The sequence below is a fragment of the Gymnogyps californianus genome, chromosome 16 (assembly GCF_018139145.2).
Source record: "Gymnogyps californianus isolate 813 chromosome 16, ASM1813914v2, whole genome shotgun sequence".
Taxonomy (NCBI): Eukaryota; Metazoa; Chordata; class Aves; order Accipitriformes; family Cathartidae; genus Gymnogyps; species Gymnogyps californianus.
In genome coordinates this window covers 7,926,828-7,951,892 of record NC_059486.1, presented here as the reverse complement: position 1 = coordinate 7,951,892, position 25,065 = coordinate 7,926,828, and the positions used below count along the sequence as shown (strand labels likewise).

Sequence of the window (25,065 nt, the reverse complement as noted above, 5' to 3'; positions counted from 1 at the left end):
GAACAGATAGATGTACTGGGAACAGAAGGGCATAAATGAAGACAGCTACAGAGACTTAATTGGAGAGAGGTTTGGGTTTGTTTTAAATAACCACACTACTGTTTAAGTACTCAGCATTGAAAGCTGATGGCAATCAGTACAGGAGATCAAAAAACAATAAGGCAGTTTGTAATGTTCTCCCCCCCCAATCTCCATTTCTACACAAATAGTTGCAATTCAATATTAATACGGTATCAAGCTGAGTTTTCTGAACTCTGAATCAGACAGTCTTTAGAGAAAAGTTTCTAGTAACATTAAACTTTTTCATTAAGTTATTCAAAGGAATGCACTGAGAGATGAAGCAGCGTAAGGAATAGCATTTCTGTTGTGGGAAGTCAGAGTTCAGCATGACTCATCATCAGCCAAAAAGCACAGCATCCACCTTCTGGACCCGGCAGATTCTCAGCCTGGGAAATCCATACTCCTAACTGGTGCTGTTGGTCTGGGCTGCAGGTGCTCCTTCACAGGCAGGGAAGTACTGCTCAGGCTGCAGATGCTTTCTGAACCAAATACCTCCCCACACATCTACACAGCATACCAAGTGAGAAAAGAGATGGTATACCTGCTCACTTTACCTCTCCTCCTCCTCTTCTGCACAGCCCTATCACAGTTCTTTCCATGATGAAGGTATACGTACAAATTAATCCCTCATTTTTCAGTTAAATCCCTCAAATTTTTAAATTAAACAAATTCCGAGACATTTAGTAACAAAATTGAAAGAACTATTCAGACTAATATTTTTGCCCTTTACATACAGGTATTTCTTGAGCATGTTGCATCAAAAATAATAAAGATTCACAACATTCTCATGTCTGCATAGTGTTGAGAAGAATTTTAATTTTCTGAGCTTTTGGTATCACAGAGAACTTGTGTTTGATACAAGCTACCTTATTACACAGGAAGAAAAATCATCATTTACAGTGTTAAAATACAGCAAATTGGGTTGTTTGTGAATTGAGACATTTAGTATCACCAATACAAGCTTATTCCTCGAGAAAAAAAAAAACTATTAGCGTAGTCTTCAAAATAATTAACACGGGATTTAGAGAACTATTTTGAATTCATTTTTATAATAAAAAACTTAAGTCTATTTTTTTAAGACCTTAACTACCTGTTAAGAAGACACTATTTTGATGCTCATCAAAATTTAACTATTTCTAAGTCAAATTCATTATTCAGGTGTCCTCAGACACTCATCCATCCAGTTTTATGCACACAAAACCATTAGTACCAGCAAAGGCTGGGTTGTTAAGCCTGGCTATATAGCATCTTTCTGCACTTGAAGCAAGCAGAATTTGTACAAATTGCAGACTTTAGCACCTGACAATGCTTTACTAATCCTATTGTAGTTTCCATTTTTACCGAAAATGGATTAAAACTGCTTAAAAATCTTCACTTGCACCTTCTGTAAGATTTAGCCATATTCTCAGCAACACTGACTAAAGTTAGAAGTGCTTAAAAAGACTTTATTCTCTAGCCAGCTGCATTAACAAAACTACATTCCCCATTATTTTAGTCTACATTTAAACATGCTAGGAGTTACCTTGCCTCACTGGGAGTAAAAGGGAAAGCAGCCACTATTCAACTGCAGGTGTTAAAACAACCTAGAATCCAATTTGTCTCTAGAATCCTAGAGACAAGTCTCAACACACCCCTATAAAGTGCAGAAATTAAAGATTCAGTGAATTTCTGTACTGTGTCTGAACAATGAATTAGAGAAGTTTCTGCATGATCCATTTTTACTATGACACAATACCTTCAAACAGGTTCAGACATTTAAATCACACTGAAGTTATTGCCATTTCAGAAACAAGTATAAGGCAACTGACATATTTTAGTAGTTGCCCACAAATTCAGGAAGGAACTTTTGCACTACAAGCCTACCTTTTTGTCAAAGGACTATTACTATTTTTGAGCCAAGTTATTATTTTAGGACTCTCTATTGCCTGACAAGACAGGTCAGGTTCTATCATCTCAATAACCCTGTTAACAGTGAAGATGGTGGGAAAGCATGAATACCTGGTGACCTGGGCAGGGGGGACAAGAAGACACTACATCAGCTAGAACTCTAGAATACTCAGTATACGGTAAGCTACAAAAACATTTCAAGGACATCTCTTGGTAGTCTATGTTACATATAGGAAAGTTTATCATTAGAATGACTTACACAAAAAAAAGCCTTATTTCACCAAGATCAATTTTAAAAATACTTACTGCTTTTTAATTTGTAGAAGAGCATACCTATGGCTTCTAAAGTCATCAGAACATTGACTAACCATCCTTTAATTTAGCAGACTAAGACATTCTTCAGCCATATGCTATCCAGAGAAATTATTTTACTTAGTGGTCCCTCATAACTTGGCTCTTTGAGATTGCAGACGTGCATTAAGGATGGTTGTAAGCCATGAACTGTAAACATGGATCAGTTAACCTAAACAGGAATGGAAATGTCTTGACATCATTTAAGCATGCATGAATAAGTAAAGAGGGGAAGAAAAGAGGGTAATAAAATTAAGCAGAAGTAATCAATATCTAAGATTAAGACAAATTAAGTCATTCAAGTGTTTCCTCCCCTCTTCTGTACAACGTTTGACAGTGAAATCAAACTCACCCATTTTGCTGCCTTCATCACCTTGCCCCTGCAGGCTAAAAATGCATTCCCAGTAAGAGTTCTTTAAATAATAAGCAAATCCTTTAAATGAAAATTTAAATTTATTTTGAAAGTTTTAAATGTCATTTCTATCAATTTAGACACACTGTTTGACATTATCAGATCAGAGAATTTACAGTGACTCACGGATAGAGATTTGACTTTTACATTCAAATGTTAAGTACTTCAGAATAGCTTTGTCTTGTTATTTCCAAACCAGAAACACTAAAGAGCATTTTATTTTGCCTTTCAACCATCTTTGTTAATTAACAGACTTTTGATATCTGCTGTACTTGAACGGGAACACGCACAACACCAAAGGAATTGCTTTGTTTGAATGAAGTGAGTACCTTAATTACAGTTCCAGATTTAAGACTAGTTCATTGTAGCATCAAAAGGCAGTGCTAAGTAGAAAGACAAGATTTTTTAAAAAATATATTTTCCTCAGGTAGACTGCAGAGCCTGACCTGCTTGGAAAGCCTCTTTATGAAGATAAAAAGGTCTTGCTGTCCAATGTTAACATCATACGGTCTTAAAGTTTAGCAAGTTTTGTCCAGTTTTCATAATTATTTTGGAAACAGTATTATAGAATTCCATTGCTATCCTAACACTATCCTTGTATTAGTGGTTAACAACGAAATTCAATTAATCTATCAGACTTAAGAATGGTGTTGATTTTATTGCTTACTATAGTTTATTTTCCTACTCTCTACCACTAACTTGAAACTGGATAAACAGAAAACATTTGCAGGGAAGAGATTTGATCAATTTGCCCATTCTGGTAAGGAGAGCGCCCCTCAAGTGTGTACAACATAATTAACTGTTCCAAAGTGAATGCCAGACCGCCACTCTCCAAGAGGGACAGCCTCCCACCATGCATCTTAAAAGTTCAGAACTCCAGTTTGTACAAACAATGCAAGCTCCAAAGCCCTGAAAAAAAGCTTATAAATTTTAGAGTACAACTTTTATGATATGCTGACATGGGGAATCTCATCATAAGGTACTCAAACAGTTAAGAATCCTTTGTATACACCTCAGTGCAACAGGCTGCTGCTGCCTTCAGTCAGCAAGTAGCACATCATGGAAGATCTGGGACCACAGCAACAACTTTGTGCTAGTCAAAGCATTTGTAATATTAACAAATTTAGAGGGGGGGAGCGGAGATTTTGTTTTGTAAGAGGAAAATACTTCTCAAGTCTCACATCACACATTTTCTCCCCCACCTTTATTTTCACTGTCTGATGGAACATCATTAATAGTGTGCCAGGAATGCTCTATCGCCTGATTCTAGAAGTCTGCTGCATTTCAAGAATCACAGGCACATTCCCTGCTCAGGAACACACAGCAGAAAAAGTGTGAAAGGTCTGTTGTATTACAGTTTTAGAAGCCATGTAAGAAACATGTATGTAATCTTAATCTTCCCTGTTGGTAAAGTCTGTTAACCTAGTTAATCCACAGGTATGATGATATGTATCTCAACACCCAAGGAAACAAGTGTATTCATAAGCCTTTAAAGTATATAGAAAACTCAGTTCTGTCCTCTGATGCTGTTTTCAAGTTTGTTTTATTCACTCTTTTGGATGACTATAAATAAGTGTTTCCACTATGGAAAAGAAAGTTAGCACAGTACATTTTCATGACTGGGGAATGGATTTTCTGAAGACATCTTCAAAAGGGCAAAAGCTTAGAAAAACCAACCTGAACGTTGAATTCAGTTCCTTATAAAGTCCCTTGTAAAAAAAAAAAAAAAGGAAAAAAAAAAGAAAGAAAAAAAGTAAAGGAAAAATGGCAAGGCCCAGGATGATTTATTGCTTTTCTTCAGTTTTTTCCTTGGTCTCTTTCTTCTCAGATTCTTTGCTCTCTTCCTTTACAGAAAGCTCTTCTAGTTTTTCAGCAACTTTATCAGCACTATCATTTTTGTCTGTGCCTGCTAAGAGATTGATTAGGAAAGAAGTTACATATAGGCAGTAACAGATTTTCCTGTTACAGTGGAAAGAGTAGAGAAAGTGGAGGGTAAGGGGGGTGGGGAGAGACAGCTGGTATTTAGAATAAGAACAAAAGCAAAGAAATTCTCCACTGACCACCGGAGTGATTCATTCTGTTTCTTTTCCTTTGGTAATTACCTCAGATGTCAGAGTTTAAGAAATACCACTTGCATATTTTAATCAATAAATGAGGGCCTAATCATAGTGACTGAGAAACATGTAACGTTTGGTCAGCTTTGCCGCTACCAGTAACAGACTCCACACAGTGTCCAGTCAAGTAAGTGTCTCAAGTCCCCAGCTTCTTGCCTATCTTAACCAAAACCACAAAAGTCAAGTTCCCCAGTTTGAAACTGGGGCATAGGAAGTTCTTAAGACTGAAAAATTGTGATCTGAATATCCTGAAGAGTGTTGACTGTAGACCACTAGTAAACTGTACTTTAGACAGATGGAAGTGTTTATTTTACGTGCTGAGGTATCTTGTCACGTAGGCAATTCTACAAGGCGGTGCATTAATCTATTAAATAGAGACCTGTGAAGAAGTGCTACAACTTCATACACATTAACAACTATAAAAATTAAGTATTCTACTTGCATGATGATTATGTGTTTGTGGAATTTCGGAAGGGGAACTGGAAGGAGGAAATATCACTGTGGTTGCAGTTCATTTGTGTACTATAAACCAGAAATGCTTCCTTACTAGCCTTTCCAAAAAAAGCAATGTCCCAACAGCAACTGTAACAGCCTTCTACAAGAAAGAAGGCAGTTGTCACTCCTGTGAATTATTACTCTCGCAGACAGAAAAAGCACCTGAACTGAAGACTGCAGTTCAGTACAGAGTGAGTCTGCTAAACGCAATGATACTCCAGGAAGCTATAACCACTCAAACAGCTAGAAAAAGTGGCATGGTACTACACTTAAGACTTTTAACCTTACCTTTCTTTGCTCTCTTGTCTACTTCATTCCTGCATTCTTCAAATTTTGCCTTGAATTTCTGTGCATCTGTTTCAGTAAAGATAGAATATTTTTTCATTAGTTTTGCCTCCTTGCAACATTGAAGACTTCCAATCTTGAGGAAAGATACCTGAGGAGAAGTTTTGTGTAAACAAAACTTGTAGGCACTTATGAAGTAATCTAGTTTAAAAAAATCATACAAGATGCTATGCAAAATTCTTGAATCACATCTTTGTACAGAAGCAGTTTATTTTCTTTAGAAAGTCTATTAAAGCAGCTTATTTTGCAAATTATTTAAAACATAATGCCAGAAGGAGCTGTTTTGTAGTTATTGCAACTCCCAGCTGTCCCTAGCCTACAGGAATAAGAACATGATGCCAGAGACTGCTAATACGACTATCTGCGTGCAAAAGACTGAATATTAGCTTTGAACTACTATCCTTGTCAGCTACATTATACCCTAAAAGATCTCCACATCCTTACCATAACTTAGGGTTCTTAGCATCAAGAATGGAAAATAAAGCCTGTTTCATTAGTACAGCATTCAGATTCAATACCGAAAGGCCTGGACTCAAGCTATTCCTGACGACAATAGCTAAGGAAGCATAACCTTCATTATGTTTTGGTCTAAGCCACCACTTGATTTAACAGTCATTCCAAGCAGTTGATCAAGTTACAACAATGTTTCTACACCAGTAATGTAAGCAACAAGACACAAAAGCGGACCAGGCAAGGAACTTCCTAACCCCAGAACTATGAAGAAGGTAATTTGGTATGCTGACTTGTCTGACTGACCACATGAGGTCACTGTTGCCCCACAGGAATTCAGAAGCCACTATGAAACTAGTCCAGGAAGTATTTGTATCGATTCCTTGTCAGGCATCTCAAAAAGGAAAGATACTTGAGGGGCATACTTATGTCTGTTCACCTGTCATCTGCTTAGTGAGTACTGCAAAGGGTAAAGAGGCAAAGAGGACTACTCCCTCAAGACAAAACACTCAATAAGCTGAACAACCTCTACCAGAAAAGGGGAAAGACTTTTCAAAGATTAGCAAATAGCTACCAAAACCCTTTAATTTCATATTTAAGAAAGAAGCAAGCACTAAGCAAGCAGATTAGAAAGATTTATTTGGCTAAACAATATGATGTTGGAGACTTGAGGAAAAGGAAGCAAGCAAGATATGCTAAGTTCTTCCCAGATGTAGGCAAATCCATCTAGTTTTAAAACATACAGCCACTTTATTAGCCATCTAGCATGTAGGGAGAAGAGGTGGCTAACACACTAAACTTGTGTGGCAAATGGTAAAGCAGGAAATGCAACAACATTTTTCCTCTTTCATTTTGCTTCTTTTTGCAAGAAAAACACCCCACTTCTTTGATTCAATCCTAGGGAGTTGGGAAAGCTACACTGTCATTCAGCCCTACTAGCTGATCCATATGTAATTACAGACCTACTTTCTGTTCTGGTAGTCAATGTAGTCGCTCCAGAAAAACCCACCAACTAGTATGATAGTTGGGTTTGACTAGCACTTCTCACCAAGTGTTCCATTTAATCAAAACAAAGAAGATACTACACACTTCACTAAAAGAAAATCAGATGTTCTGCTAATGCAGATGGACCAGAAATCTCAGGTCAGTATTTCCTTGCCTCTAATGCAAAAATGTAATCTTAACTACAATTGAGCACCTGAGATAAATGAAAGCAAGCTGCATGTATTAATCTCTACCCCACAGCATTACTGCTTTTAGTTTTATTCTAATTGGCACTGCACTTGCATGCAATGGCTTAAGTTAAAAAGAAGTGCCTAGGGCAGAAAGCTCTATAAATACTACTGGAGACCTAATTATTACACTGTTTGTCAACACATATGGTTAAGTGATTAACTGACTTCTCTCAGTTAAAGCAGTAATTAGCTAACACTACCATGCAGTGGTAAGATACAGCATATCTACAACAGTGGTTTACAGTAGTGTTTAGACATGTAGTGTAACATAACAGTATAAAATCAACGTAAGTTCAGTGCCAGTCCACTCACTCTCTGCATTTAAAAATCGGATTGCCAGAAGTTCAGGCTTGGGGCTTTCATCTGCAAAGTCAGCATGTGTGTTCCAGACCCATGCCCTGTCGCTCCCAGCATTAGGCTTCAGCTCCATTAAGGGTGTGACTGAAAAGAAAGCATTAGAAGATGTACATAGCACAATAGTAAATGTTTTCCACACCAGCCTCCATAAGTCTTATTGACAACTGACTGCGATGGTTACATAAAGCACTTTACACAGAATTACTTTTGGATAAATAAAAGACAATGGTGCCCATATATATTTTTCCTTACATCCTCAAATAAAATGATGCAAGACCGTTACTGTATAAAAGACTGCTAGATTCCCTATTGTTAAGAAACTGAGTTTGATTCAATTGTTGTTTAAAACAGATGACTGATACCAATAGAGATGCAGTCACTAAGCACGACTCTGAAGAACAGTCAAATAGTTTAGGAGGAAAAGGCATCCAGACAAACAGCATTCATTCTTCTTTTGCACACTGAAAATATTACATACTACAAAAGATTATTTTAAAAAAGCATTTTTCCTACAATTAGTCATCAAATCAGGTTCATTTCTCTCCCATCAGTTTAAAGCTCTACTACAAGGTATTATAGAATTCTGCAGCACTGCAAGATGTGCACAGCAGACTTTTAATCCATTTGTTCCTTCCCAGTAAATGGAGCCCTTTACCTCCAAGACACTGTAATTACTTCACCTGACTGATTGGAGAAGTCGGAATGTTACTTCTTAACACTACTCTGAGACTTTTTACATTACACACATGCAAAGTTTAAGCAGGGCTTTTTTTCTCCCCAACCCCTGGGTGCTTTGTTTAGTTCAGGAGAAATCCAAAAAGTCTAAACTTAAAAATGCAAAAAAGTGAGTAGAGATCAAATTACATTTTGTTTCATTTAATGTTCTGCAAAAATGAAGACAGTCCTTTTGTCTGCCTGTGAGTCAGCATAAATTCAATAAAGAAATCTATACTGAAAGCAGTTTTTCCAGGGAAAAAAAAAAAAACTTTTTACATGAACACTCTAAATTTATCAATTCTATTTTGCATATGTGCAACATTTATTTTCCTAAACAAAAGGTTTATTCTTATTGGTTGGTGACTACACTGCTTTCATATTTGCCACTTCATTTACTAAACAGGAACACCTGTGTCCTCTGAATAGTCTGACTTTCTGAAGAGATCCACCCAAAGAACACAAGCATTATTGCTTCTGACTTCAGATTTGTATTAAGCTATTTCAAACAAGTTATTTCAAGTTATCTAAATGCAGTTTAACTCCAGAATACTATATACTCTTCATATAAAAACCCGAGTATTACCAAAGCAAGCAAGTAACAAAGTATTACCAAATTAGTCTACTTGTTGCTAGTTATATTGACTTTCAAGTCTGTCTTGCCCTTTCATGTTTATTTTTATTCAGAGAGGATCAAAGGAACAAATCTCTCCTGCTCCATCAGCTCTCAATACACATTCTTTTTGAATGAGTTAGCTGAATATACCATGTTCATTTCAGTTTATTTCACAAGCAAAGGCAGCCACAGATTAGTTTAGCACCTCAGTATGTTTTCTGATGGTTACGCAATTGCTTCTACCAATTCAAACATTTAGCTCAAAACAGTAAATCATAACATGATTGCTTATTTCTCATTCTTTTACAAAAACAAGCCAGCACACATCAATTTCTTATCCTAAACAATATTAAGGCCTACATTTTCTACACTCTATTAATCACTAAAAAACCACACGCACACATTGGGAGCAATCACATGTCTGTCTATCCTAGCTAAATTTTAAAGTGTCTTTAGAACACTATCAGAGTCTGAATTAAAAAAAAAAAAACTTTAAGACTCAGCCTTGCAGGCAATCACCAAAACCAACTACACCTTCTTTCCATTAATAAAAATAAGCATTCATTGTTTTTGATGCTTGTAGCCACCTGTGCAGAGCAAGAGACAACTATATTTGCAGTCCAATTAAATTTGATGCCCATTTAAAGACATACAGCAATTCTCTAACTGCTACTAAAAAGCCACTGAGCTCTTAATCTACAACGTACAATTCTACAAGTTTATTTTTTTAAAACAAAAAAGAAATATAGCAATGTATAACATACTATAATGGTTTGCACAGATTTTTAGGGTTTTGTCCCTCCTCATGAGGAGGCGAATTGTTCCCTTCTCCTTGTGTTTCAGGAGTTTTACATCACCAGTTCCTCGTTCTTTCCATTCTGGGAGGTCATTCTCAGATGCAAATCGGAATAGCTTTGCTCGCCTTGAAGAAGAGAGAATTTAAGAAGTTAGCCTGCATGTAGAAACATTTATCAAAACAGTATACTCGAGTGAACAGTACAGTTTTTTTTAAAAGCTACACACAAGCAAGAAAACAATTCCTTTTGTAAGGTTCCCTGTTCTACTTCAGCATACAAATTTAGAAACTGATATGATAAATTCAAATTTAATAAAAAACTATTAGGAATTATGTAATAGCTACACTAAAATTCAACAGGTTCTGGACACATTTTTGGGGAACGATACACGTATTTGGTGTAGGCAACCTTTTAAATTAAGGTAGCTAATTAACAGGCTTTGCTGTAGCTAGAGTTCTTGTATATATTATGAATACAACTGCTCCATCTAACCAGCACGATTTATTAATTCAAGAAATTGAGCAGCTTGAGGCTAAGTAAAGACTCTTGTATAATTCCAAGCCCAATGTTTGATCAACTGTTAACCAAGTGCCTCACCCTCTAGAGTCACTCATTTCCTTTTAACTCCAAAAACCTAGTTGTTCCTATTCTTAAATCAGGAATAAAGGAAGCTTAGTGCTGCACTGCAGTGCAACATACCTGCTTCAGAACATCACTGTTTAATCTTCCAAGATGCCAGTGTGCCAAAAGAGAAACAGGAGCAGTTTGGGACATTAGTCAAAACTGACCCAAGAGACAACCTGAACTCTGCTAGTGAGGAGTTTAAGACACTGCTATAGGAAAGGAAGCACCTGCTCACACTACAGGATATATATAAAAATATACTTTTCTATAAAAGAGCAAGGGATAGGGACTTGTAATAAGCCAGGTCCTTCAAGAGAAGGTGTCAGATGTTGGAGCAAGCTACTCTAACAGATGCTCTGATGCAGATGAACTACTTCGTTCTAAAGCAAGTCTGTCCTTCCAAGTCCAGCTGGCATTCAGTAGGTGATTCCCCTAAGTTTAGCTATCAGAACAACCAGCATTCAAAAAAAAAAGTTCCTTTCCTCCTTCACCCCCTTGTAGACATAAAAATGAAGCTACAGAGCACTGGAACTTACACTATTATTCCCCCTTTCCTTTTTAAATAAACAATTTTCTTCTTTCCATCTGATACTGCACATCACATGTGCAGAGAGGCCTAATGGTCAGAGATCTCACCATGCTACTTGTCAGAAACTGACCACTGCTTTAGTTTTTACCAGAATCTGTATAAAGAGAACTCAAATCTCTCTTCCAGATGAACAATACCCTTCTGCGATTAAGTAAAAGCGGTATTTTTTAAACCTATTTAAAGCAAACACATCATGGATCAAATTCAAAACACTTCTTAAGCCTTTAGCCTACATGTTTCTTCAGGCAGATCATACATCTTAAGCAAGCTACCCTGATTTGACAATAAGCCCAATCTAAGGATAAAACTATGTTTAAGACAACAGAAAGGTACTGCCACAAATGCCCCAATATTGTACTGCATCTATTGCTTTCATTGTTTCATTGTATCATACATCACCCTTTACAACTGGGGCTGCACGGCAGCAACACTATATAAGTCTCATTTTTTTCCCCGCAAGATACTTGTTTTATACTGTGATCACACAATTTCAAACCTCTAATTATTATCCAAGTTAATGTTTTCTTTTAGGCTAAACAATACTAAAACCAGATTCGTAATATCAGCTCCCTTCTTTGTTCCAGACTTCAGAGTTTCTTGGGGCATTATCATCATTCATCCCCCCACTCAATCTCTGCCACCACAGTAAATATCAACCAACTTAGATTACCACTTCATACACAGAGACTCCTAACAAGTTATCTAGCTTTTTATAAACACATTCAAGTTTAACTCTAACAAACATTTAGATAATATATAGAAATATTCTACTTACATCTTAAAGAGTTCTTCCTCATCCTCTTCCAGAGTTTTTATTTCTTGCTCAGGAAGGGAAACTATGGGCTCAAACTGAGGATCATGGTTAGAATCATCTGCATTTTCAGTAGAAGTATCATGCTCCTCATGTGTTTCCTGGAGAAAATAAAAAAAGAAAAGAAAAAACACAAAACTTGCTATGTACTTAAAATGTGAAGTAGTCATAGCTGTGTTTAAAATGAAAACATTTATGACTATTCAGCAATTAGATCTTAGTAACTGAAATACCCTGTAACAATAAAGAAAAATTATTATAGCTGAAAACAAATGGCTTTAAGGTCAACACAGTTATACTAAGAAAAGAAAAGTGCTCTTGCCATGCTAGATGTTTTAGTCCTACCACTCTTATTAATTGTGCAGAGGCTTGGCCTTGGAGCAATAGCTCTTGGTTATGGAAAAATAACTTCAACTCTTTTTCCTATATAATGTGTTTTATGCTACTAAAGCACTACTATCTCTTAGTGGCTAATGACCTATCCTTAATCAGAAAAAAGAAAAAAACCACAACACCAAAGCAACCACCTAACCCTGCTTAAGGAACACATTACATCCAGAAGTTAATTATTCTAGTCTCATGTATTAGAATCACCCACAATCAAAGATATTTTTGAAGCACAGTTGCAACACTCATGAAATAATTTAAGTTTTTTTACTTTAAGACTCTTTGGGAAACTTTAGGTTATGGGTAAATGGCCAAAATACTACTTCGCATTTAGTTATTTAGGAATCTGTCATAGCATTCATTAAGTTTAAGAACTGTTTTTAGTATGTGACTAGTAAGTAAATTATAAACATCTCTAATACTTCATACATATGCACTGCTAAGAAGCATTCAGTAGAGAAGCCCAGAAGGGAGATTCATCTGCAAGTTTACTGAGGCCACAAACAGCTATCTCAGGTCAAGGGAACTGATCTGGGGTTTTTTGTTGTTGTTTGAATAACAGAGAAAGGAAAGACAGTCTATATATCCAAGACACTTAAATCTTATTTTCACCTTACAGATGAAAGAGCCCAGTCTTACAGGCTCTATTAAGAATATCCTTTACAAAGCAGGTACACACCACACATGCATAAAGCAACTGAAATGAAACAGTCTATTTTTACTAAATAGTTAAAAAAAAAGGGGGCAAGGGGGAATTAGGTAAGAAATGTTGCAAAATAAATTCTGGTTATGTCAACAACATCACACCAGCTATCATTAGTTTTATGTCCCCAGTGTTCCAGTATGTAAGGAAAAAAGCGAGAAAGACATTAAGTCACATCTATTTTCAAGAAACAGGAAAATAAACGTTGGCCAAACTTTTATATATTGTCTCCTCCAGTAGTAAGTAGCACATCCCATATCGTAATTCACCATCCGTTCTGCGCCTGACCAATTAATTACAGAAGCCATGAGAAACGCGTAATTCACAATAGCCACATGTGAGAGACAGTAGATCCCGTTATCACGATAAGATCCCGCCCTGCCGCGATATAAAGCACGTGGGGCTACTCCTCTCGCCGGGCCGCGGCACGAAGGGTTCAGGCAGCCGGGCTGGGGGGAGGGGCGGAAAAGAGGGAGGAGGAGAAGAAAGGAGGGAAACGGGGAGAGGGATCACTCAAAAGCGCCCGAGTCGCAGACGAAGCCGTGGCGCCTGCGAGAGGCTCCGGCTTCCTCGCGGTCGGGAAGGGACGCCGCCGGCGCAGGTCGCAGGCTGGGCGGAACGGGAGCAGACCGCCTCGGCCTCCCACGCGCGGCTCCGCCAACGGACAGGCCCCAGGAGACACACGTGCCCGAGCCGCCTGCAACGGCCGGGCCCCCCTAGTCCCGCCGCGCGGAGCCAGGCGGGGAGGAGGCGGCGCTGCCGCTCCCTGCCCTCCGACAAGGCCCAGAGCTCGTCCTTCCCGGGCCTTGCTTGACCTCGGGTCCCCCGCCCGCCTAAGCCCTTCGCCTCCTGCGGGCCGCCCCACGCCCCCCACACCCGCAGGCCCTCAGGCCCTCTCCCTTCCCCGGCCCTCTGCCCCCCGGCCGGGCCCCACCTGTTTCCGTTACTCTCCCGCCCCCATCCGCCACCCCGGCCCGCGCTGCTTCCCCTTTTCCCCCCGCCCGCCTCCCCCTCAGCGCCAGGCCTTCCCGCCTCGGCCCCCGGCGCCTCGGCCCGCAGGAGCGCGCCCGCTCCCCTCACCTTAGTGTCCGCCATGGGGCCGGGCTCGCTCCGCTCCGCTCGCCGTTGCCGCCTGGCCGCCGAGCTTCCTGCCGCGCGCCTCCGCCCCTCCCGCCTTTACCTCATTCCCGCAGCCCGCGCCGCTGCTGCCGCAAGGCCCGATGGGAAACACCCACTTTCCCTGAGCCCCGCGCTCCCGCCCCGCCCCCAGCGCGCCGCGGCTGGCAGCGGCCCGGCGCGGAGAGAGCACCCGCCGCCCCCGGCCGCGCCGGCACCGGCACCGGCCTCGGCCTCGGCCTGCGGCACCGATCCCCGCCCCGGGGCCGTCCCGTTCCCGGCGAAGCCTTTTTTGTTTTCCCGTTCCCGAGGCGCTTCCCATCAGCCCTCGCGGCATGGCGGCGGCCACCCCGCGTCTCGGCCCAAGATGGCGCCCACGTGCGTGACGGAGGGGGGCAATATTTTAGTCGCTTTTGTTATTATTTTTAGGGGACGCAGCTGACCTCACACGCGAGGAACGGTAGTGGTGAGGGACAGGCATTTAAAAAAAGTACCTCGTTTCTCTTCCCTGCCATTCCTTTTGCAACGGTCTGTCGGTGACGCCACAGCCCCGCCCCCAGGAGCCCGGCACGAGGAAGCGCGAGGTCTGCGCGGAACACGCGGGGCCGGGGTTGACCTGGTGTCCGGGCTGAGGGGAGGCTGGCTCCGGTGTGTGCAGCCGCATCCGCAGGGCTGGCGGGAGCATGGCGGAGGGAAGCGATCGGTGCGACCCCGACCACGTCGCGGCTCCTGTGCCGGAGGCTAAGGATGGGTCTGAACTGGAGAGGAAGGCCGATGGAGGCGGGAGTGACCCCGCGGAGAGCCCCGCAGCCTGCCCCGACGTGTACAGATATATTAAGGGAGACTTGTTTACCTCCGAGATCTATAAAGTAGAAATACAAAACCTTCCCAAGTACATCGGGTTTAATGATGTGAAAAAGTTCCTTGCCAAATACGGACTCAATCCTCATAAGATAAAACTTTTTGGGAAGCAGACATTCGCGTTCGTGACGTTTAAGAGCGAGGAGGAGAGGGACAAGGCCATGAAAGTCCTCCATGGGGTTCTGTGGAAGAGCCGGCACCTGAGCGTTAGGCTTGCCAAGCCGAAAGCTGACCCGATTGCAAAAAAAAGGAAGAAAGAAGAGGAGACGGAGCAGGGAGAGGTGAAGCGGCCGGCTCCCTCCAAAGCCAGCGGAGAGGAGCCTCTGAGCAAGCAAATAGCAGATGTCGTGACCCCGCTGTGGAACATGCCCTATGAAGAGCAGCTCGCCAGAAAGAAGCAGGAATGTGAACAAGTGCTGCAGAAGCTGACAAAGTAATTCCTGTTTGTAAAGCTACTGTAATGTTTACAAGACTTGACCTTATGTTGGGATATAGCTAAATTTGCACAAATTGCTCTCTCTAAAATAAGTTAGAGGTAGGTCAAAAACCAAATCCCCTGACAAAGTAAATAAAAGATAATCTGCGATGCTAGGACTTAAAAACTGCTCCAGCTGACAAAACTTGCTATTGCTGTTCTTGGTCAGCCTCGAAAGATTGCTAAATGAAGGGGCATTGTTTTAAGGTCTGTTGTTCCATAGGCCTAAGCAGAAGGATGTTTGTGCCCTTAAAAAAAAATTGGCACTGTCAAATGGTATAAGAGGTAATCAATCTGTAGAGATGGTAAATTACTATTAGGATTTTCTCTTTAAAAATCCCCTCGAATTTTTATGCCTGGTCTTTGTAGGTCAAAGTATCACTTCTGTCTCTTGCCTTACGTAGATAAAATTGGCATTCTTTTCATGCATGGTACATTGATAAATCTAGTGCACACCTTTATAACTACATTTAACTTATTTTTTCAGGTTACAGCTCTTATAACATTAGAGGGGGTTTGCCTGTTAAAAAATTCTTCTGGAAGAAATATTCTTCAGCTGATAATGTGATACTTTTTTATGCCCTATACAAGAAAAAAAAAAAAAGTCTTGTGCAATTGTTAACCTCAGTTTTTCTAAATACCTACTTTACAATTTTTGTTTCTGCTTTGGGCAGGGAAATAGGAAATAACAACAGAGCTTTATTACCTTGGTTGTTCCTGCAGAAGCAGAAGTATAATAAATTGTGTTGCCCAGTAGAGGGAGTGAAAGCATCACCATTACAGGTAATGTAATCCTAGGTAAAGTATGGGATGGGGTTAATGAGTTTAGGGTTAAATTAATCATTTGGTCTTAAGAGACAGTGGACAAACTGAGTATTTGACTTCATCTTGTAATGAATGATCAATTTTAGACATTGTTGCCTTTCATGCAAATGCTGTGTGGAAATATTTACAGGAAGCAGAAGAATAGTTCCAATTAACTGGATATTCTAACTTTAAAATTAATGTGCTGTCCCTACAAGCTTCTGTGGTAGGCTAATACAAACATTCTTCAACAGAGGCAATATATTGCTCTTTAAATAAAAAGACTTACTAATACTTTATTGCTGTTAGTTCTCATACATCAAAATCCATGAATATCTTCCATATTAACTAAATGTCCTGTGTCCATTTGCAAATACATTTAACCATATGAGGGTTGTTTCAGGAGAAACTTGGCATGTACAAATAAGTGCTGTGTAAATATCTCACGTAACTTTATTTTAAATCTAGACTGAATATCGCAACAAATGTGAGTTCTTGATTGGGATTGGTGTAAATCAAGAAGACAAAACTGTGGGTTGTCGTCTTGGCAAATATAAGGGTGGTACATGTGCTGTAGTGGAGCCATTTGATACTATTCACATTCCTGCTATTGCCAAAAAAGTAGTAAAAGCTTTCCAAGACTACATAAGGTGAGCATAAGTAAAATGAGTTATCCATAAAGGTTTTGATGTCTTACTCAAAAATATTTATAAAATTAAATATTATGAAAAGCTTAGTGTTTATTCTGAGCTTTAAGACCTAAGATATACCAGTCTCAAATTTTTAGCAATTCTTTGATGTTTACATTTTGTGCCTCGATCACTGGGTATTTTTCCCTTGCTCTCGCTCAGCTGTTCTGAGATGGAGGGACAGATACCAGCCAAGCACAGCTTTATTGCAAGCAATGAGATGTATAAGTCTACAATAAACAGTGTCTGTTATTTGAGAGCTTCTTCCCCGACTGTAAAGAAATACTCAGAAAAAGGCTTTTTAAAAGATAAATTTGAATAACAAAGGTCAAGTGCTTCCTTGGATGAAGAGAAAAATCATCGTACAACAAGGAACAAGACAAAAGTTGTAAATTTAAGCAACAATACTTTTTAGAAAAAGGAGTGATTTCTTTAAAAAGCAATTAAATTCTCAAAAATGGAAACCTCAGAAGATTAATGAAGATGGAAAATTTGAACGTGCTGTGAAACACAGAAGCCAATGAAGGCATTATAAAAAGTTGTGTCATTCTCTGAATGCAGTGAGAAGCTGCCTATATCCTGTCTATAATTTTAGATGGGTTAAAATGGGTAAGAGGATTGTGAAAAGTAGGGACAGATTATTTTGCATTAGGAGATATTATCTATTTATCAGTCTCTTTTTCTGTTTTCTTAATTAAGATGTGGAAGTCATTCTTTTCTTGACAAATCAATGTAGCCTCTGTTTGTACTTAACGTTTTTCATCACTTTGCATGGTGAGCTTCTTTTGTTTCAATAAACTGTTGAATGTTATGCAAAAAAATAGTTCTCTCTTAAGTAACTGAGCTTCTGAAAATTGCAGGTCAACTCCTTACTCAGTTTACAGCCCAGAAACCTATGAAGGTCACTGGAAACAGCTCACAGTCCGTACCAGCAGGAATGGCCACATCATGGCAATTGTTTATTTTAATCCTCAGGTATTTAAGTTGATATATAATGTGCAGCCCAGACACACAGCTTTAAAATTACATAAATTTGATTTTATGAATAGCGCATGCAAAAGAGAAATAGAATAATTACTTGGTGTAGTTGACCTTGCATTACTACTCTTCTATTTAGACTAATCTTATACATGGAAATGAACAAGTAATTAGTATGCTTATAGAAGGCATACACTAAATCATATCTTTTAAGTCACTAAGATGATTTTTCTCCCTTCTCTCAAATGAAACCTTTAGAAATTAAGTAAAGAAGAGCTAGCTGACCTGAAAATCTCTCTGGCAAAATACTTCACAGAAGGGATGGGAAAGAGCAGTGGCGTTACTTCTCTGTACTTTGTGGAGGAAGGACAAAGGTGAGGGAGTTGACTGTGCTTTGGGGGATTTTGGTGGTGGCTGGATTTTTTGTCTGCAACAGCAAAGTAGGTAGCACTTCCACACTCTTATTTTGTCTATTTCATAAAAGTAGCAGCAGTGTTACTAATTTGTTGAACAGTTATTTACCTTTTCCACAAGAGACTCCTGAAATTTTGCGTTCTCCTGTAGTGTTCACTGGATAAAGGCAGGTAGAGTTGCAGTGGGTGAACCCACTACTAGTTGCTGGCTGTCAAGCTGTAGAAGTATTTATGCAGTAGAGGGATATTTATTATTATCAACAAGTTACTTCTGCCTCCTTTCTGCCCATCCTCTTCCAAGGAGCACAAGGCTCATACTGTCTTCACCTACAGACAATGTTGGTCCTGCTGTTGACATCAGTGGAACAATTGTACGCCATCAGAAAAAAATGGCCAAGAAAATAGTCTCTAAAAGGATATGATAAATGTTAGCCCACTATAAATTACTGCTTAGTATGTAGTACTACAATTTTTAAGACGACTACAGCTTTGGTAAAAATTGTAACAAACATGTTTGTCTTCTTTCTTTTTTTTTCTCTTTGTCTCCCCATGCCTTGCCCGCCCCCCCAGGAAATCTCCCAGTCTAGAAGACTTGCCTTTGGAGCACGTGGCTGGTGATAAGTACATATACGAAGAACTTCTTGGCCTAAAATTTAGAATTTCTCCGCATGCATTTTTTCAAGTAAGAATGATATCAAGTTGCTAATTTAACTGGATTTGCATTAATGCCCTGAAGCTTGGGTAATGCTGTGTAACAAGATATTATATAACTAGAGATTTAATCTTTTGTATATTTGGTGTGATTAATACCTTTGAGTATTATGTTCAGCTGTAAAAACAGTGAATGAGTGTAAACTTGATGGGGGCATGTTGATGACAACTTTTTTTTTCTTTTTACTAGTTCAGTATCATTTGCCTCCTGTTGAATGGCAGTCTTTATGTATACAGAACATGCAACATGTAGTTCAGGAATCTTTGTAGTACTGATTTTTGTTTGTTTTTCCAAAACTTATTTCTGCCCTTCCAACACTTTAAAGCCTCAGCAGGTAGCCTATATCATTGAAATGGAAAGTATTGAAATAGGAAGGAAGTATATTATCACTTGGCATTGTAAATACATTGAAGCTAAACTGTATTTTCTATTATTTGCCATAGCTTATAGGCTACTTTTTTTTTCCCACAGTGTGCTTTGCTTGCTCTTTAAGACAAAGAATATGCTTGGTCTAGAGGCACTGGTTTAGAAAGCTTATTATACACTACTTCCTTAACCATAATGTGTAATTACAGCATTTACTTTAAAGCAGAACTACAAACAAGGTTAAAGCTTTCCGAGTGTATTGTCGTGGTTATATTCTCCTGGTTTTGAATCTTTACTACTTCCTATTCAAGGAGAGGAAGTATTTTTAAAGTCCAGACTTCACTTTATTGCTTAGCATTCTGCTTAATTATTTTGTTTGTGTCTCCTCCAGTTTGCAAACTTGCTTTTTAGGTACTGTAGAACAAGTCATGTTTTTACTAGAACATAGATAACAAAACATTACTTCTCAGAGAGAATTGAGCGAGACTTTAACAATGAAATGGTGATCTCTTAATATGTGCCAGTCTAGGTCAGTTATATGTGATTTTAACTTATATGTGAAGTTGACTTGTTTCTTAGAAACAAGAAAAAGAAAACGTGCTTTCCTAAGACTCATTAAAACACATTTACTATTTATGAAGAAGTAGACCTATTTGAAACGTAATTTCACAGGTAAACACACAAGCTGCAGAAGTTTTGTATACCGCCATTAGGGAGTGGGCGCAACTGAGCCAAGAGAGCACTGTACTTGACATTTGCTGTGGTACAGGAACTATTGGGATTTCTTTGGCAAAGGTGAGTGAGTAGTTTCTCTTCCTGGATATAAGCTACTCTTAACAGATGTAGATCTTTAGTTGTGCTTACAATGAAGGAAAATACTTGATGTACTTGAAATGCAACACATAATATCTTAATTTTTTCAATTAATTTCTAATTGAACTGCCTGCAGCTGTTTTGCCAAATCATTATGAAAGCTCACCCTTGTGTTGAGCAGCCTAAATTATTTTGAAACTAATTCAGTCAAAAGAGGCAGTAGTTCTGTAGGACAGCCAAAATTTACTAGAATCTGTCCACTTAACTAGTTTGGGCTTTCTCAGAAAGCTTTGGATACGAGTAACCAACGTTTCTTATATCATTTTTAGAGCAGAGCTTGCTAGACCATGTAAGGAAGTCTGGCCCCCAAAAAAGAAAGACGCCAGCGTAACTGGAGTCTGCCATGTCCAGGTTGGGATAAGTGGTGTTCATCCCACAATTTCAGTCTAAAAAGTCCCTATTTATTCACACAGGTCCCTTCTCAGCCTTTTTTCTGGCTGCAAGGCAATAATTCTCTGACCAGGTACTAGTCAATGTTCACGTATAGTCGTTAATTGCTGATGCTATGAATACTGATTAGATTTATATTTACATACCATAGACGGATCTTTTTCCCTTGATTCTACAGAAAGTAAAGAAAGTGATTGGAATTGAACTCTGCCAAGAAGCTGTACAGGATGCCAAAGTGAACGCCCAGATTAATGGTTAGTTAAGCTAAAATGCCAAGATCTTTGTTAAGAAGTATAGTAGTTGTATAGCTAGTTTCTCTTTGCGTTATCTAAGGAGCTTGGAATTACGTGTTGTTGATCGTAGTCTTGTCCATTTTAAACATTTAATCTTTCTTGAAAACAAATACCATGTTAGTCTGTGAGATCAATTTTCCTGTTGACTAACAGCTAGCTTTTTTTTTCTCCAAAAGCGAAACATGTCAGTGTAAGAGTGAGATGAAGCCAGAGTTACCCTCATAAATAAAACATTAAGAGTAGCTATTTTTTGTGGGGTTTTGCTTTAGTCCAGATAATGGAAGATGCTCAAACTGTTGTTTAAATGATCTGAAGTACCAGCGATTGTTTAAATTACACTGATTTCAGGGTAGACTAAACAATTTGTAGTTTCCAAGGCATCTGAAGTTAATATCCAATTTGAGTGTACTGAAAGATGCTTTGACTAGATAAGTACTCCAATAACATCTTTTCTTTTTTTTTATAGAACTGAATAATATTGAATTTCATTGTGGGAAGGCTGAAGATATTGTTCCTTCCCTAATTAATGTATTAGCTCCTCAGAACCTGATTACTATTGTAGATCCACCACGAGCAGGGCTGCGTAAGTTTACCTTCTCTTAAGTCTGTTCCCCTAATTGGTGTTTGGAGGTGAACCTAAAAAAACAGCAGTGGAATAAATTAAGCGGGAGGCTTCAGGTATACCTTGAAGCAACTAGGTATTGCAACAGTTTTGTTCATGCTGGGGTATAATCTGGAATTTTTGTGCGAGTCCGTTGATACACACAGAACTGGTAAAGAGCTGTCTTGGTTTTGATCATCTAGATTCCAAGGTAATTCTTGCCATTAGAAGAGCTGAACATCTGAAGAAGCTTATCTACGTATCCTGCAATCCCAGAGCGGCAATGAATAACTTTGTGGAGTGAGTATTTCTTGCATTAAGTTGACTAAGTAAATGTGGTAAGAAGAAAAAGATGTGCTGGGGGGGGTGGGGGGGCATCGTTGGATTTTTATTTTTAAGCCGTATTCATTGAGGCTTACCTTTCACCAGAAACAGTTGACAGCTGCGGCGCAGCAAGCTTGGAACTGTATTGCCCAATACGCAAGTAATACTGGAAATACTAGGGGTGGTGAATAACCCTATCATGGAACTGAGGCCTGGGGAAGAAGAACCCTTCTAAGAAGAGTAGCAGTGATGAATGGTGTACTAAAATGTTAATACAGTTCTTCTTCCCCTTTCTTATCAAGCCTTTGCCGGGCCCCTTCCAACAGAGTCAAAGGAGCCTCTTTCCGTCCCGTTAAAGCAATGGCTGTGGATCTCTTCCCTCAGACCAGGCACTGTGAGTTACTGATACTCTTTGAAAGGGTTGAATATGCAAACGGGAGCTCTGCTGAAGCACTGCCTGATGCTACTCAAGTCACAACAGCAGGATATGACTCAGAGCGCTTGGATGGCACCAACCCATCTAACATCGATGCGAGCCAGGCAACTTCTGTACATGTAGATACTGCACTTGAAGAGAGGGAATCAACTTAACTCCCGAGACACTTTCCAGAAACTACTTTTGCTTGTTAACTGCTTCAATAACATTGTTTCTGTAACATCCAGGTAATAAATCTCTGTACAAGAGTAGCTGCAAGGCTTCCAAGTTATTTCATCATACTAATTTGAGTTAAATTTCATTATGTACTACTAGGCCAAATCCTGCTTTTCTCCTCCTGCTCGCAGGGGGAAATTCAGGTGAGTGAAGTAATATATATGGTGGTCTCACTCTTTAAATAGTTGAAACAGCTTTAAATAAATTATTCCACAACTATATTCAGATACAACTATTTGAAACCTGGGCTGATTTTTAATGCAACACCATCCCTTCCAGTGCGAGTGTAATACACCACACTTACAGCGTTAGTGAATAGCTGCTGTTTTATCAATAACTAAGCAACTGAGCAGTAAGGAGGACCCTGCAGACTGACTGAACACAGTATCTACTTCCCAAAGCAGGTAATCTTGTTACTGGGACCTGTAACTGTCAGTACTAACTTTTTTCAGCTCTACTAGCCTGTCAAAACAGTGCCATGTCTTTTGAATAAGCTAGTAAAGATTTAGCAATCTTAGACCTTCCATAAATGATTCACTTGCTAAATCTTCACTGGGAAGCAGCAAACTCATATTCTAATAAAAATGCTACAATTTCCACAGTTGAAATCAGTTTTATTCTGAGACCATAGTGTCACTGATGATACAATAAAGGCTTTCTTAGATCATTTCCTACAATGTACAAATAAAGCCGAGATGACTTCACTCTAGGCATGCCCTCACCTGTGAAAACTTACAGCCAGAAATTAACTGTACAGACACCAGTCAGGGCCAGCCATCTTGGCAGGAAGAAGAAAGAAATTTTTCATTTTTGATAAAGAGGCTCATTTTCCTCTCAGACTGTTAGGAAGTCTGCTCAGTGGATACCTTCACTCAAGTACCTCTTATGTCACAATGATCTCTAGGAAGTTCTGTAGCCCCACTGAGGCTTTTTGATCCTGTAGTAGCTTTAAAAAGGCTAACCTCAGCCTCATGGAAAATACATTTGTGAAAGAGTGATGCGTAATTCAGTGATTACTGAAGAATGAGAAAGCAATAGGAATATTACCTCAGTGTTGGACATTGTAACTGAAGTACTTCTGGACACAGTGTTTCTTTCTACCAAACCTCTGCCCTAGACTCAAAAAGATCTGATCTCGGGTATCTTCCCAACTGTTTTACTCGGAGCCCTGTGCAGTAAGAGAAAAAGGCAGTTGTATTTAATGCAAAACCTTAACATAGTAAGCATGTATTGCAGACACCCAGGTCCTGGCAGTGAACACTACTTAACCACAAGGCCCAGCACCTTAAGCTGCACTTCCAATGTATGTACTGGGTGTGAAGACAAACCTGGTTGAGACTCCTACCCCTGCACAAGTGGCTCTCCAGTCAGGATTCATACTTCTGTACAGAAGTTCAGCACCTAGCATCAATTTAATGGATTGTGATCCACGCTACAGAACAGACAGTAATACTGATTGTTAAAAGGAATAACCATTTTAAATTGCAAGTTATTGAACATACTTCTAATGTACATTTAATACAGACTGAACAAAAAAATCTACTATTATAGCACACAGGCTTGCTGATGCCCCCTCCTTTCCAGTTAGGTAGGCACGTGACAAGAGGTACCAAACGCAGCAACTTTGGGTTGTGTCATTTCCAACTGTGACATCACTTAAGTAAAAATACAAATTCCAATTCAAGAAACAGTTTTCATTTCATTCCAAGTGATGTCTAACCATGTAACCATTCAATTCCTTACCAAAAAAGTGATAAGTACTTCCATACCCAATGAGCCTGTACTGATTTAATTTCTATTTAAAAATACCTACTGGAATCAAGGAATAAAAGTTCCTTTTTCTAGGTATGCTTAAGCTATCATAATACTGATCACACTGGAGCATTTTATAATATCAAACTTTATTGCTCAAAACTAATTGTCTGAAAAATACACATGTAGTACTCAAAGACCAAACACATAGGATTATATGATTGTGCAGAAAAAAAGCAAGCAGAGGCTCAGTGAAAATGAGGCTTTATAGTTGTACCAATTTAGCACTGGCATCAAGCAACTGCACCCAACACAATTCATACAGCAACCATTGTTACCTACTTGGGCAATAAGGATGAATTTTGTTTTGTTTTTTCACTTTCTCAGATACACATCAGAATACTGTAACTGATCATTTTATTTGGTTAACAACAGCATGGCTTCTTGCACTTCACATTTCTTCCCACGGAAAGTTAGGAGGCTATCAGTTCCTGAATTTTACTCCAGAACCAAAGTATAGTCTAGAGAATTAATAAGATAATCATGATGCTTTCAAATACTTGGATGTTACAAATATATTTGTATAAAGCCTAACAGCATCACAGGAAAGTGGAAGTTTACAGACAACAGTTAAGTTTATGCATAATAGTCTTTCCAAACTTCTGAGTACCCAACTACTTCATCAGTTTTGTTTAATAAATACGTAAGAAAAAGCTGGATGACTGGTGTTTAAATAGGTAGCATCCGACTATTCACTGGAAGTCACAGTAAGTTTTCCATCAGTACCATAAAGATTTGAATGCACACTAATTTAGTCCT

At 39.1% G+C, this 25,065-nt stretch overlaps 2 protein-coding genes and 1 non-coding gene across 5 annotated transcripts; 1 reads left to right on the top strand and 2 right to left on the bottom strand.

The window, feature by feature from the left end:
- Positions 1-2,732: 2,732 nt before the first annotated feature.
- Positions 2,733-14,108, bottom strand: RANBP1 (RAN binding protein 1). Of its 2 annotated transcripts, none has more exons than XM_050906457.1 (6): positions 14,028-14,108; positions 11,822-11,958; positions 9,801-9,958; positions 7,662-7,790; positions 5,608-5,673; positions 2,733-4,619 (listed from the first exon to the last, which is right to left on the bottom strand). In XM_050906457.1, exons 1-6 carry the CDS (start codon positions 14,040-14,042, stop codon positions 4,495-4,497), a joined length of 630 nt encoding a protein of 209 aa, XP_050762414.1. In that variant the 5' UTR covers positions 14,043-14,108; the 3' UTR covers positions 2,733-4,494. The 2 variants fall into 2 exon arrangements, with proteins under 2 accessions (XP_050762414.1, XP_050762415.1); XM_050906458.1 differs by having other exon boundaries at positions 2,733-4,616.
- Positions 5,388-5,520, bottom strand: LOC127023103 (small nucleolar RNA SNORA77). Its single transcript, XR_007767401.1, has one exon. It is a non-coding gene; the product is annotated as a small nucleolar RNA SNORA77 (small nucleolar RNA).
- Positions 14,109-14,546: 438 nt separating the features above from the next.
- Positions 14,547-22,521, top strand: TRMT2A (tRNA methyltransferase 2 homolog A). Of its 2 annotated transcripts, none has more exons than XM_050906456.1 (11): positions 14,547-15,357; positions 16,074-16,182; positions 16,672-16,853; positions 17,753-17,867; positions 18,129-18,244; positions 18,854-18,965; positions 20,034-20,156; positions 20,803-20,878; positions 21,384-21,500; positions 21,722-21,818; positions 22,145-22,521. In XM_050906456.1, exons 1-11 carry the CDS (start codon positions 14,747-14,749, stop codon positions 22,431-22,433), a joined length of 1,947 nt encoding a protein of 648 aa, XP_050762413.1. In that variant the 5' UTR covers positions 14,547-14,746; the 3' UTR covers positions 22,434-22,521. The 2 variants fall into 2 exon arrangements, with proteins under 2 accessions (XP_050762413.1, XP_050762411.1); XM_050906454.1 differs by having other exon boundaries at positions 20,776-20,878.
- Positions 22,522-25,065: the final 2,544 nt, after the last annotated feature.

What these genes read in the sequence shown, in the direction of transcription:
- RANBP1 (XM_050906457.1), bottom strand. An exon ending in GAGGAAGAACTCTTTAAGAT is followed by an intron (nt 9,959 to 11,821) that starts GTAAGTAGAATA and finishes CTCTTCTTCAAG; the next exon opens with GCGAGCAAAGCTATTCCGAT. An exon ending in AATCTGTGCAAACCATTATA is followed by an intron (nt 7,791 to 9,800) that starts GTATGTTATACA and finishes CTTTCTTTTCAG; the next exon opens with TCACACCCTTAATGGAGCTG.
- TRMT2A (XM_050906454.1), top strand. Translation starts at nt 14,747, where the DNA reads ATGGCGGAGGGAAGCGATCGGTGCGACCCCGACCACGTCGCGGCTCCT. An exon ending in TTGTTTATTTTAATCCTCAG is followed by an intron (nt 17,868 to 18,128) that starts GTATTTAAGTTG and finishes TGAAACCTTTAG; the next exon opens with AAATTAAGTAAAGAAGAGCT. An exon ending in TTGGGATTTCTTTGGCAAAG is followed by an intron (nt 20,157 to 20,775) that starts GTGAGTGAGTAG and finishes TACATACCATAG; the next exon opens with ACGGATCTTTTTCCCTTGAT.